The 14,403-nt window shown below is 43.4% G+C and overlaps 3 protein-coding genes across 3 annotated transcripts in view; 2 read left to right on the top strand and 1 right to left on the bottom strand.

Annotated features, from left to right (window-relative positions):
* Positions 1 to 2,081, top strand: part of ALDH1L2 (aldehyde dehydrogenase 1 family member L2) — a 38,966-nt gene extending 36,885 nt beyond the window's left edge. Inside the window, exons 22-23 of the mRNA XM_063395729.1 lie at positions 163 to 362; positions 1,332 to 2,081. Coding sequence (XP_063251799.1) covers positions 163 to 362; positions 1,332 to 1,387 — 256 coding nt within the window. The 3' untranslated portion in view covers positions 1,388 to 2,081. The remainder of the gene's footprint in view (positions 1 to 162; positions 363 to 1,331) is intronic.
* A 492-nt stretch (positions 2,082 to 2,573) lies between these two features.
* On the bottom strand, positions 2,574 to 7,013 carry NOPCHAP1 (NOP protein chaperone 1). The gene is made up of 4 exons (XM_063395732.1): positions 6,898 to 7,013; positions 6,087 to 6,173; positions 4,979 to 5,115; positions 2,574 to 3,794 (listed from the first exon to the last, which is right to left on the bottom strand). Exons 1-4 carry the CDS (start codon positions 6,965 to 6,967, stop codon positions 3,609 to 3,611), a joined length of 480 nt encoding a protein of 159 aa, XP_063251802.1. The 5' UTR covers positions 6,968 to 7,013; the 3' UTR covers positions 2,574 to 3,608.
* A 2,719-nt stretch (positions 7,014 to 9,732) lies between these two features.
* Positions 9,733 to 14,403, top strand: part of SLC41A2 (solute carrier family 41 member 2) — a 43,106-nt gene continuing 38,435 nt past the window's right edge. The window contains exon 1 of the mRNA XM_063395726.1: positions 9,733 to 10,106. The gene's annotated coding sequence lies outside the window, so the exon portion shown is untranslated. The remainder of the gene's footprint in view (positions 10,107 to 14,403) is intronic.

Below are 14,403 nucleotides of genomic sequence, written 5' to 3'. Positions count from 1 at the left end.
TCAGACTGACACACAGATTTGTTCTTAGTAAGTGATCTTTTAAAAAGCTCACTGGAGAAGAAAGGTGATGTGAAAAGTTGCTTCAATGACACTGAAGGTGGGAGGTTGCTAATACTTATTTATTTTACCTAGTTGCAGTTAAATAATTTCTTTCCCCCATAGAGATGTCGATGGAGTATTGCGACGGGCAAATGCCACAGAATATGGCTTAGCTTCAGGAGTTTTCACAAAAGACATAAACAAAGCTCTCTACATCAGTGAAAAGCTAGAAGCTGGGACAGTTTTTATTAACACATACAACAAAACTGATGTGGCAGCACCATTTGGTGGATTTAAGCTGTCTGGCTTTGGGAAAGATTTAGGTAAGTTGTCTCCTTCCCTCATTTCCAGTCTCAGAGTCCTAATCAAGGAAAGAAGCACTGCCTGGGTACAGTATATCTAGTAAAATGTGAGCTATGGGTACATTTCCTGCATCTCCCACATTCCTCCAACTACAGCAATCCAATTCCTCTCCTTCCCTAAATATTTCCACTTCAATATCTCCCATTCAGCCTTCCCTGTACATTTGCTAAATAACACAGACTATTCCTGTCCAACTGCTCTGAAAGCAAACAAATCACACCTTGTCCAGAGCTCTGTAAAGGCTACAAAAAGCTGTCAAGTAACAATGGTATTGGCCCAAATATTCTTCCCCTCAGAGAGAATGCTAATTTAGATCTTTCCTCTAAGTAAGAGCATGGGAAAGTTTTTTTATACCTTAAAATGTCACCAACATTTGCCAACAGCCACAGAAAAAGATGTGTTAGAAAAATATTTTCTTTTCAAAACAGCTTTTCAAAAAAGTGAAGTCCACTCTGTCAGAGAAGCTTCACAAGTCTGGACAGATCAAGCCTCATGGTAGAGAAAAAAGGAAAACCAAATTTCATTCACACAACAGATTTTTGCCTTTGGAATCTCCAAAGATATTTCCTGAAACCAAAATGAGTGACGGTGTCAGGGAAAAAAAAGATTACTGATTTTCACACAGCTTCTCTTCTCGAGGAGAAGCAAAGTTCATAAATTCAGCTACGGACCCCCAGTGGCCATCTAAAGACTGCTGCTGCTTGGGGAGCTGCTTGTTGAATTTCAGTTCCTTTTCCTTCCACATCTGTTGGGTGTGGCCTCTTGTCAAAACAGTTCTGTAAATCACGGTGGGAAGGTCATTAGTTTTCATTGTTCCTTAAGGACTCAAATATTGGCTGCAGTGTTTCAAATTTTTTCTTAATAATAGTTACAGTCTGAAAAAATCAATTTAGCTGTTGTTCTAACATGTGAATATTGCGCTTTTACAGGTGAAGAAGCTCTTCATGAATATCTCAGAACCAAAGCCATCACTGTGGAGTATTAAAGTAACAGCTTCACTTGGGAGGCTTTCAGCAGAGTTTGAATCTTGATGACTACACAAAGCACTCGATACCACACCTAGGGATATGCTGTCTGCAGTGCTACAACCAAAAAAACAAAACAAAATACTCATTCCATGGATAAGTTTCTATAAATTAGGTCCAAATTTTAGTCTGACAGACAATGGCTTTTGGAAATCACCCTGAAGTTATTTAAATTATATAGCAGCAACAGCTGGTAGCACAATTTCTCCCAAGAATATGGTTCAGTTTCTTTTTTTTAAATAGAACTGAAGAATAAGTTCTCACATACCTACTTCATATTTCTGTGACATAATGTTTACATGATCATTTTAAATCCTTTGTCATTAGGCTTCTAAAGTTGAACTAAAATATACTAATTATGCCATTTTTGCTATAAACCAGTTCAGGTTTTACAGTAGCAATTAAACACTGCTCTGGTGACTTTTCAGCCGTACAGAAAACCTTTGTGCCATAAGTAAATCAATGCAAGGAAGTGCACTTACTATGATCTTTGTATAGTACATACAGAGTTCAATATTGGTGTTAAACTATGCATATCAAGCTAAAGGTACTGAAAATATTTTCTACCTTTTTGTTGATACAGAATGTGTGATCTGCCTGCAATTTGAAAGGTGATTACATTAATGGAATAAAATCACTTTTTGTGTCTGTGCACATGGACTGTAATCCCTGTTTCATACTGCATGATTATTACTCTGTATTTCACACTTTTGGGTTCTTTTTAATCTGTGGGAAAATCCCTTGTAAAATGACCAAGGTCAGATGTTGGCTTTCAAACTCCAGTTTGGAAGAAATTTTCTATAGATTGAGACTTTATTTAGCGAAGCCTGTTAATACTCCTTGCTCTTAGAATGCAAAAATACCCAAAGCTTTGTCTATCTGTGGGTTGCTATTAAAGGTAGCAATCTGATTCTTTGATCCCCATCCTTTCCCTTCAGTAAAATATTCCATGGTTTAATCAGCAAATCATGTCTCCATCCTATATTTAGGCCATATTGTAAAAGAAGGACCAGAATTCTTGTTATTTCTTCACAAATACTACAGAAACAGGTATTAAAACCCAAACTTTAAGTATAGGATTCAAAAGAAATTCTATTAATAACTGCAGGTTTCAAGTCATGACATTAAGTTTAATATTTGAGCAAATACAGTATAGAAAATTTTACTTTATTGGTGTAGAAAATACAAAGTTCCTTTAAGAAACAATGACATCCACAGCATGACAGATACTTCTGAAATGCAAACTGATCTATGAAGTAAATGTAACAGCCCAAACGATTGTATTTGATCAATCTGAGGTAAGCATGAATGGGACACACTTTCATTGATTCTGGTTTCACAATTGTGTCAAGCCAACTTAAGTACAGGCCAGCTGAAAATTCACCTTTTCATCCTTCTGTCAGTACCAGCTGTTAAGAAAATGGAGTTTGGAAATGTGGCAGGGGAATTGGGGGATGAGAAGTGTAGCTTAAAGCTATCATAACACCTCAGAAGCAGCCTTGATCCTTTCAGTATGGAAGGTGTTTGCACCACAGCCACACCCATTTCCCACATGAGCCTGTAACCTCCCCGTGCTGGCGTGGAGGTCGGTGCAGGCACAGGGTAAATAATCCTTTGCTGGACTCTCTGGCCATGGCTGTCCCTAGCCAGGCTGGCTCAGCTTGGAATGAGCTCAGCCACAGCTCCGGTGTTCAGCAGTCACCAGCACGAATGCAAAGCAGACATACCTCTGAGGTATTAAAGATCAGGTTTAATATTGAGGAGAGTGTACATAACACTTCACAGGACATGGAATATAAAAACCAAAGCTTTTTTCCTAGTTAACTTTCTTGCCTTTCAAACAAAAGCTTGTATCTTCCTATAAAAAAAAAGTCTTTCTTCAACAAAGCAACAGAACAAGAATTTTTAACTTTCAAGTGCCCCTTACTCTAGCTGTTTTCTTCGTGTAATCTACTATGAAGTTCCCTGTTATCTGATGAATCAAATCACACTTAGTTCTTCACAAATCCAGCCTTCCCCAGTAATGAGTGGATCCTGAATTCTCCACCATGTAAACTACAGCATTTCACAGGATCCTGAGATGCTACACTTGGAAACAAAGTGTTTTTAAGGGCCAGCTCTTCAAAGTGAGAAAACCTGATTTGGTTGGTTTGGGGTTTTTTAAAGTAAAATAAAATGGATTTACTCATTTGCTTTGCTGTCCAAAATTTCTATTTTGCCCTTTTCTCCCTTTTGTTGAGGAAACTTAATGTTGTCTACTGTCACTTCATCAGTTACAGAGTCATCTTCATCAGATTCCGAGTCATCTTCTGAAGTAAGCAACTCTTCATCTGTATCAGAATCACTCAGTTCAACTACAGCCACATTCTGCCAAAAAAAAAAAAAAAAAAAAATCTTGGTTAACACATTATATATACTACATATATGTATATATATACACACACACTGCAGCACTTCCATCACTGGAGTAAAAATAAGGCAAACACATTAAACAGCCTACTACCAAAGAAAATCACTATCACAATAGGAAAGACCTTTGGGTTTTTTCTACGGTTATGATGATCATGAAGATTCCTAAATATTTGAATTGCAATTTATATTGGCCCATAGCAAATCTAAGGCCATATTTATATCATTATCAAAGAAAGAACTGAGTCAATAGCTGAACTCAGATTGTCTAAATCAGGTATTTAAAATGACGAGCAGCAGGCATCAAAACTACTTTTCAGTAAAAAATTCAAATGAAATCATTTAGTGCATAAGGTGCCATGACAAATACACACATGTAGATATATATCTATAATATAGTTCATATTTTATAATGTAATAGTATTCAGAGCACTGCAACTACTCTAAACCAGCAAGCAGTTTAAAACTACCAGGATATTTTTGAAGGTATCTCATATATTCATATAGAGAGCCATAATTTTTGAGGTCTGCTTAGCAAGAAGGCGTTTGGCTGAATCATGCACATATAGCACCTTCATAATAAAGTTTTCTTATATAAGCATGTGGCTGCAGCCCTTCAGTTAAAACCAGAAAGAAAATATTTATGCGATTGTAAATAAACAGACAAATACCAGCAACAGAGGATCACAACAACAATAGCAACTTTTCTAAACCCAAGATCTAGTAATTCCTAAAAATACCAACAGAGCAGAGCTGAAAGCCTCTTACACTAAGCCTTCTGTTATGCCTTACTAGGCTTTATATTGTCCAGTTTCTAAAGCAAATCACCTAGGAGACATTTAAAATACAATTTGTGACTTTTGATTCAGAGGTATTGATTCAAAAGCATGTCTTATTCTGTTCTTAAACTACTTTATCCCCAGTGATTAAATTCTGCAATTACAAAAACCAGGATGTAAATTTCAAGCAAATAAGCATCTTTATTACAGCTATGTTTTGAATCAGCAGATCACAGACTATGGTAAAGACTTCACAGAAAATGGTAAAGACTTCACTTTATCTATCATATTAATCATCCTAAAATCAGAGAGTTATTTTAATCCCATCTAGATTGATGCTTAAATAAAAAAAAATGTATTTACCATTTCTATAACTTTTTCTGTTTCACTGTCTAGATGTTCAATATCAAACTGATGAGCAGGTGCTGTTACCATTTTTCTTTTGAGCTCATCGTTTGCCTGGGCCATCTGTGGTAAAAAGCTCTGTACTCGGTCCAAAACTGAAAAGAAACAATTATCACATATATATATAAAGTCAAAGAGATGCTCCTTAGTGTTCACATTTATACCTCAGATATGAGCCCTTAAACAGATTCCATTTCAACTGTAATTTCCAGCTGTCTACAACAATTAAGTAGAGACTGAAGGTCTCAAAGAAGATGGAAAAATTAGTTGTAGCAGGTACCATGATAGACTAATGAAAGGTCAACATAATTAGCAAAAGAAACTCTGAAATTAAGATGGTGGGAGAGAGATAGAAGCTCCAGATTGAGGTATAAAGCACTTATCCTCTACAGCTTAGTGGGACTTCACAAGAATTTTAAGGTAATCAGTGTAATTAGGAGAATCACACTCCACATATCCCTTCCATGGAGGAAGACAATATTTTCACCTCCAAAATGTCTTTAAATAAATCCCTCCACACATGCAGATGAGCCAAACACTAGTTTTCTTTCTTTAAGAAGAGGTACTATTCCAGGTGAGCTCCACAAAAGTCTAACAATTATAATCCACCTTTGAAACACTTTGTCATCTTTGTAGAGACTTTATCCAACAAAGAATTTGATGTAACAAGCTTTTTAAATTTCAGCTCAATCACAAAACAAAAAATAAAATAATTTGATAGGAGTCCTTTTTAAATTAAATGCTTTTTATACAATAAATATATCTTACAGAGAAATTGCTTCCAAGAAGAGATTAGAAGCCCAAGCAACAACTCTATACTGGGAAAGAACAATCTGTCCCTAAAACTTAGAGCTGTAACACCTTGCATTGCAAAATCTAATTTTGCAGCAGCAGGGACATGGACTCACCAGTGGGACATGGAACTGTAATGGGAGCAGGACTCACCACCTGCAGAAACTGAGCACAAAAGCTTCTCCCTGTACCTTTTCACGGAAAGCGTTGAAGGAAAAGCTGTCACAGACGTTACCTACTACTCCACACAGTTCCGGGACAAGCTGCTCCTTACCATTGCTCCTTGGCACCTTAACCGTCTGCAAAGTCGTGGCCTTCTTGCTGCTACATTTTGAATTAATCAGCAAAATGTCTTCCAGCCCTGCAAACAAACAAGTTGAAGTGCTTAAGCTGACAAATTTTCTGTAATTGACACCTGCTTTTTGCTGATCTTAGAAGAAATACTGGGCTACACAGGCCAGGGGTCTCACCCTGCAGATCACCTCTCACACACTCCTGAAGTTGAAGCTAAAGATCCTTAAGCTGTTTTTGAGTCAAAGACTGATGAAGTGAGAATTATAACGCATAGAAAAAGAACCTCTAATACCCCACGGCACGGCGAGGTGGGAGCTGAAGCGTGCCAGTCGCACTGATTTAAATCCCGTTGCCAATGGCCTCCGCCAGCTGTGGGCAGCAGCAGCGCCATAAAACCCAAACCGTGTCGGAGAATTCGGCATTAATTATCCCCATTAATCCTTATGACCGCAAACGGAGCGATCCGCCCGGTATCATTAATTAAAGAGAAGCGTTCTGTCTTTGTAACTTTTTTCTTTGGTCTCATAAACGCGTCGTTACGGCCGCCCATAGTTTAACGTGGACTTCCCCGCTTATTTACTTCGCATTACCACAGCCCTGCCCGGGAAAGCAGCTCTGAAGCACACGCGGGATGCAACCACGAGCGGCTCACCAGCAGCCCGACCAGCCCCTCCCGGTGGCTGCCTGGCCGAGGCGAGCCCCTGCCGGCTGGAGGCCGGTGCCGGGCTCACCTGGCCGGTGCCGGGCTCACCGGGCCAGTGCCGGACTCACCGGGCCGGTGCCGGACTCACCTGGCCGGCGCCCCACGTCCAGCAGCTCCCGGGACGCCGCGGGCCCCGCCGCGCCGCCGGGCCCCGCCATGCGCGCGCCCGCACGGAAGTGGAGCGGCCCGCGCGCCCGGCGGCAGCGCGCCCCCTGCCGGCCGGGAGGGACAGCGGCACTGAGCCCGTGAGGGACAGCGGGGACAGCGGCGGGGACGGGCACGGAGCGGGCTGGACCCTCTGAAACCCGGGGCGGGCAAGGGCACGGAGGCCAGATGTGTCCTGGGCTGCGCTAGGAAGGCACTGCCAGCAGGTCCTGCCCCTCTGCTCAGCCCCGGTCAGGCACACCTGGAGTGCTGCGTCCTGCGCTCCTCAGGACAAGAGGGACAGGGAGCTCCCGGAGCAGGTCCAGAGGAGGCAACAACGATGATTAAGGAACTGAAGCGTCTCTTTAGGAGGAAAGGCTGAGGGAGCTGGAGGCTGTTTAGCCTCGAGAAGAGATGACTGAGAGGAGATCTCGTCCATGTACTTAAGTATGTAAAGGGAGGGTGTCAGAGGATGGAGCCAGGCTCTTCTTGGCGGTGCCAAGCAACAGGAGAAGAGGCAAGAGGCAGAAAATGATGCACAAGAAATTCCACCTGAACATGAGGAAGAACTTCTTCACTGTGCAGGTGACCACATACTGGAACAGGTTGCCCAGAGACATTGATGAGTCTCCCATACTGGAGATATTCAAGAACGTTTGTACACAATTCTGTGCAAAGTGCTCAAGGACAACCTTGCTTAAGTAGGGAGGGAGGACCAGATGATCCACCATGGTCCCTTCCAACCTGACTGATTCTGTGATTTGGCACAAAATGTCCATCCCACCCCCATGAAGAGCCATGAGCATGTGGAACCAAGCTGCCAGCAGGTAAGGTCACCTGAATGCCTGTCAGTAGCTGCTTGTCTCTCAAAACTCTCCCATTTTCATTTTCAGAATTTGATAAATGAACCTAAAATTAAATATCAGAGCCTGAGGGAGTTTAAATCATCATTTGGAAAAGAAATTTACACAACCACCAAGTTCAGCTCACACTGGCCAATCCTGTTATTCAGGATTTGTTCTGCAGTTTCTTGTCCTTATCTGTTCTGCAATTTCTGTCCTTTCACATCTAGACAATGTGAAAACTGTAAAAAGAAAACAGAATGGTTCATAAGAAACAAGATGGGAAGTCCAAGACGAAAATGAGAAAGAAGTAGTAATCATGTAAGTAGTGTTTATAGGCCCTCATTGCAAAGCACACAGGAAAAAACCCACAACCACCTGGATGCTGGTATCTTGGAATTAACATAAATAAGAAGCAAACCTCTGCAAGGCCTCAAGCAAGAGACCACCCTGCTGTTTTCCTGACAGACTGTCCCAAACAAGTGTCCTTTGCCATTTCCCCAGCCCACCCACAGTACAAGCTTCACTCCACTGAATCTGCTAGTTGGTTTGCACCTTTCTCCCCGACTACACTCCAGAATTTCCATTTCCCAGAAAAATCCCATTGCTAGCTTTAATGACTGAAAAAATCTTGGGGGCTGAGGTTTTTTGCCTTGGGACTCGAAAGTGAGTCTTTCTGAATTTGTACAGAACCAAAATAATAGTGTGTGAACCTCAAATACATTTCATCCATGGGTATTATGTGATTTCCATGGAGGGCGGGGCACAATGCTGTCTAGGAATCTGCAGTAGGGAGTGAGGAAGTGATTGCCCAAGATAACCAAACAAGCAATTAGAAAAGCCAGAAACAGCAGCCTCAGGTGCTATTCCCAAATCTCAGGTTTACAGTCTCACCTGTTGGCAACAACGGCAGAGGTGATCTTTATCTGATTTGTAAGATAGCCCAGTAGGTATCCATGCTGTGTAACACTGGAGCACACACAGGGCATGGATATGTAGGGTTGCTCCTAGGGTAGGGAAGCTACAGTATGCGCAGCCCAAATCCCCAGTCAACACAGGCTTGAGACAGCTGAATTATTAGCTCCGAGGTTTCGGCTGCTCCATTCATTTAAGGTGGTATTGAGTGTTCAAGCTGATCCTGTATGTTTCACTCTCATAGCACAGAATGGTTTGGCCCCAGTCCTGCAAATACATTTCGCTGTGCTTTTCCTCATATGGAAAGCAGCTACCTCCACTTTATGGCAGACACTTGGTGACTTGCCCGTTCTTTTCTCCCCTCTGTAGACAGGAAAAGGGATGCTGTAGGCTAGGCTGCTGTCACCATCATTAAACATTCTTTTTTCATCCTCTTTCTTCCCTTTCACCTTCTAGTTAAGGCATCCTCACCACTTCAAGTGTCAAGCAACAATTGAGCAATAATACTAGTAGTGATAACAAATGCACAAATTTAGTTGGCTTGACTGTTTTAATATGCTAATATAAAGTGTTAATATTAAGTGTTTTGCAAAACAGGAGTCCAACAAGGTCTTCGCTCCATACTTAGTTAAAAGGAGGCAGCTGATGTCAAGGGAGGAACTCTCAGACTTATGTGCTGTTTGCAAGGTGTACAGTCAAGTTGGGCAAGAACAAGGATATTCCAACTGACCCAAACACTTAAAAAAAATGGATTCCTGAGGACGCTGCTTTTAGCCAGCTGGCAGGAAAGAGCGACAATGTCCTGGTAGCTGGCAGGCAGGAGTCGGTACAAAACGGCGACTCGTGTACTACGTCGCCAAGAAAGCTTGTGCGAGTGGAAGCCAAGGCACCGCTGGCGCTCCCCGGGGAGTGCCCTGGAGCCCCGCTCCCCAGCGCTTTGTTTCCTCCGGCTGCGAGGCACCAGCTGGGCCCTCGCGGGGGCAGCGAGGCGGGGATGCAGCTTCGCCCCCGCTACCGCCGCGGGGCCGGGAGGGCGCAGAGGGAAGGGGACCCCGGCGGGCCCCACAGCGCGGGCGGCGGGTGTCGGGCAGCGGCGGCTCGCCCCGGGGGCCAGGCTGGGAGCGACCACGGGCACGGCGCCCCGTCCCTCCCGTCCCGTGGCACGGGCGGCGCTCGGCTCCTCCCTCCCCCGCCCAGCGGCGGCTCGGGGCGGCCGGTGGCGGCGGCGGCTGTGCGCATCACGGGCCACATCATCGCGGGGGCCGCCCGCTTCCGCGCCTGCTCAGTGGCGGCGGCGCTCACCTAGCGCGGAGCTGTCACCGCCGCCCGGCTGCTCCCGCCCCGCCGCAGCGATGGAGCGCGACCCCGCCGCGCTGCCGGCACCGCTGTCGCCCAGGTGAGGGCGCGGCCCGAGGGGGCGGCGCGGGGAGGGAGGGCAGCGGGGCCGGGCGGGCCGGAGACCTGCCGCCCCGGGCCGGGGGAGGCGGCGGGGGCCGCGGGCGGCAAAGTTTCCTGGCGAGTGGCGGAGCCCTCCGAGCGCCACGACGGCCCGCCCCGATGCCGGGGTGTCCAGGCAGCCCAGGGCTGGGGGGCACTCGGTGCCGCCCGCCTCCCGCCCCGGCCGGCGTTCCCGGGTGCCGCGGGGCTCGCCCTCCCCGTGCTGCGGGCCCTGACACCCCCGCCCGCCCTTCTCCCGCCCCCCGGCCCCGGGCGGGCTCCGCTGCTCGCCGGCCGGGCCGGTGTCCTGCGCCCGGAGCGCGGATGCTGCCTCGCCTTTGGCCGCCCGCGCCCCCGCGTTTGCCTCCCGTTTGGTACCCGCGCTCCGTCATGTGCGCGTAATTATGCGCTGCTCCAGGTACCCGGGACAATGAGCCTTTTCTTCGGTTTCTCCGTGCGCGAGACCTGACATTCCCAGTAGCCCCTATTCCTTGGCACTCTTTACATCCGTATGTGCAAGCAGTTGTGTTCCTACCTTTGCACCCATAGAAGTGTGCCAGACTCTGGCACCGCAGATGTAGTGCTAGACAAGTATGGTACCTCTACCTGAACAGCACGTGTACAGACTTCAACGATCATATACTTCTTTATTTACAAGTGTTGTAATTAACATCTGATGGCACATTTATTCTCTTTACATACTTTTCTGCCAAAGCATAGGAGCTTTTTGTGATTTCTTCTACTTTACTTTCTGCTTTCTGAATAAATCTCAGTTAACTTCAGGTTGTAGCTCCGCATTTCTTTAGTTTCAGTGAATGTTGCAATTTCTGCTTCCCCAGCCCATTGTCCGGGATATAGTTGTGTATCTTCTTCACTCACATTAGAATCTAGGTTACAGACCACACTACAATACGTGGATCATATAAATTAAAGTAATTGGTTAGTCTTTAGGAAGAGTCCTAGCAAAGTTTAGAATACATCTCGTTATCCTCACTTTACTAGTTTAGTAATGTGAATAAAAATATGAGAGCAGATAGGATAACCTGTTTTGGCAGCATTCCCTACATCTACACTCCTAAAGAGATTGTGAAACTGGATCCATAAATACTGCAGTATCCCTGGTAGACACTTCAGGAGGAAAAATAACAGTGTATCATTTTCTTTTCAAATACCTGTATGATATTATCCACAAAAACAATGGGAAGTCTGTATCCTAGTGCCTGAGTAAATAAGTAATTCATCTCTCCTTGGTGATGACAGTAGAGGATCCTATAATCAGGATCCCAAAGAGTAGTTAGGATTCATCCTGGTAAGTACTTATTGGTTACTTTATCTAGAGGACTGCATTATCTCTTACATTTCATGCTTTCCACCTGCTTTTGATGGGCTGAAGGATGTGATTTGTCTGGTATTTTTCATGCTGGTATTCCATTTGCGTCATTTTACAGCCAACCACATTTCATAGCCTTGCTGCCTTGCTGCTGTGTTTTGACTCTGTTTTGGTCTCTTCTTGGTCTCTGAGTTGCCTTAAAGGTGCAGAGTCAAACCAAGTCTTTTTTTCACAGCTGCTTTTCTCTTCCTTGGGGCCAAAATCGAAAGCTGCTGTGTTCAGGAAGTGGAATGCAGCAGTCGCAAACTTGTCTGAAAACTGAGCCTGAGGGTGGCAGGTCTTTCAGTGTTTTAGTGTCAAGAAGGCATCTGAAGGTTCTTTAATCTGTTTTTTCCCTCTTGTTATTTGTTTCTTTTACTGTTAATTTAACCAGCAACTGCTGTACAATAAACACAGTGTTAGCCAGTTTACTCATAATACTTAAAAATGGTGTGTAATGGTCTTATATCTGCCTTGCAGGCAACATTTGTTAATTTTCAGCATGTTTTACAGCCTTTTACACTCTACCCTCAGTATCTAAGTAATCTTAGCCCAGCATACCACATTGGTTTCCGGATTCTATGGAATGGTTAATGATAACACAGCCCATTTACTCTCTATAATGCTGAGGTGATATGATGTAGCTTTCCCTTTCTACTGACATGCCCACTACATGAATGTAAATGATTAGCCATGGCTGTGATAAGGGTGTCAGTGTGGTACTGATACTTGTATGTATACACAACACAGCAGTGGAGAAGAGGCCATGCAAATCCCTGTATCACCTGTATTCTGAACTTAAAGAATGCCCCAAAATCCCAGACTGCAAACTTTACAGAATCTCAGAATTGCTGAGGTCAGAAGGAATCTCAGGAAATTTTCTATTCAGCCACATCTGCTCACTGTAGGGTCAAGAAGAACTGGTTGCTTGGGGCCGTGTCCATTTTGGTTTCAAATATCACCAAGGATGGAGTCTCCAGAACCTGTTTGAACCAGTGTTCAGCCACTGTCATGGTAAAACCCCCCAGCTTTTTCTTACGTTCAAATGCCATTTCCAGTGTTTCAGTTTGTGCCTGCTACCTCTCATCCTTTCGGTGAGAAGAGTCTGGCTTCATCTTTGAAGACACAAAAAGAGTCTTTCATGCCAGGGAATAATCCAGCTTTGTCTTTGCTTATTATGGCAAAATGTTAAAGTTCAGTGTTTCATTAGCGTTTCATATTACTTTCCTGAATCCCTTTCCAAGACTTGTTCTTCTCCTGAGAGGCATTTCTCAGACAGGCATGTTTACACAATGGTGTTTTATTGTGGACTGCCCAGAAGTGCAGTGTAGAGATTACTAATGCTTTAAAAGACCACCTGTAAAAAAATGTTGGCAACTTTTAGGAAAAACAGGTTTTGACTGTGGTGTGATTAGTTTTGAGTCCCTTGAAAGCCCTCACAATTATTTAGATAGATGTTATCTATGGGATTTGTTAGCCAAGCTCTGAAAGAAATCAGAAATTTACCTAGACCTAAACTTCAGTAAGTATTTGTTTTAGCCTGTCATAATGTTTACTCTACAGAAATTTCATGCTTGATTCTTCCTCCTTCCCCTTTTTTAAAAGGTCATGGTGATTTGTTGTGTTCATGCTTTAAATGAATTGTTGGCAGTCTAATATCTATCTGATCAAATTTAGCTGTAGAATCCAGTCCCTTAATCCTAATACTAGATGTTCTTTAAACCAAGGGGAAGTATGAAAGAAGCATTTTCTTTCCCATGCTCTTGAGAACAGCACTATAGGTGTGTCTGAAACAGTGTGGACAATTCTTAGGGCAATAGCGAAGAGAGTTCTTTGACCTTCTTCCTGAACAGTTTAATTTTTTTTGTCATTTCATCTTTCTCAGATGAATCAAGCCATTCAAAGGTGAAGGATGGAAAAATGTGATAATGATCAGGTGTTGAGTATTATAGCTGAAGTACCTGAGATTTTTCTAAAGTAGCTTTGCATTTCCAAAAGTCAGCATCTCCCAGCTTGTGGTCCTATTTTCTACAGCATTTATTTCTGCCCGTCCATCACGTATAGTGTCTCCATGTGTATTTTTAAAAATTGCTACATGTGTCAGTTATATTAATTCTTATGGGTAAAATTGGCTTGCTCTCTTGGATTGCCAAGTGTCTCATTTTTCAGGAACACATCTTCAGTGAATGGCAAGGTATGGCTGTATTTCTTACTTGTTTATGTTTACAGAACTGGTTGTTTATGTTTTGTACGATTGCAGGACTGAGAGAGAGAGAGGTGGGTAGTACACAGTAATTGTTATGTGCTATAAAATATATGAAGGAAAAGAAGAAACTATTAAAAGTAGGTACTTAGGAAACAATAAGGAGGAGGGAATTACTATTTTCATAGTTTGGATATAGCTCATTATTTAGCCTCTATGGAAAAAGACAAGGTGTCCTTTCATTTCATATGTAATATGCCAGCTGTGATAAACTTGAGGCTGCTTCCTGACTTCTCAAAGGATCTTTGTCTGTTTCTCTCTTTTTTTCTTTCTCAGTACTTCATCTTTTTTCTGGAACCCCCAGATTATATGTCAAGAAGCCAGAACCACTTAGTTGTCTTCCTACAGGGACTGGGAAAGAGATTTTTGAGATTTTAACTGCCTTTTCTTCATATGGATTACTCGAGCAGAGCTTGCTTCTTCAGCTCCCGTATCTTTTCTAGACAACCCAACAACATAGGCATTTTTCTTGTCAATGATAAAGCTTCTCAGGAAGTTCTTGTTGTTCTTCAGACAAGGTTTGCTGCATCTTGTAGGTACAAAAAAACCCTGATACAGCAATTATTAGCATCCTGTAATTTAGGATGAAAAAATTGCATCAGATGACATTTAGAAAATATTTTT

The sequence above is a fragment of the Prinia subflava genome, chromosome 4 (assembly GCF_021018805.1).
Source record: "Prinia subflava isolate CZ2003 ecotype Zambia chromosome 4, Cam_Psub_1.2, whole genome shotgun sequence".
NCBI classification, from domain to species: domain Eukaryota; kingdom Metazoa; phylum Chordata; class Aves; order Passeriformes; family Cisticolidae; genus Prinia; species Prinia subflava.
Note: the sequence above shows the minus strand (reverse complement) of the source record. Positions and strands in the feature narration are given on the sequence as shown.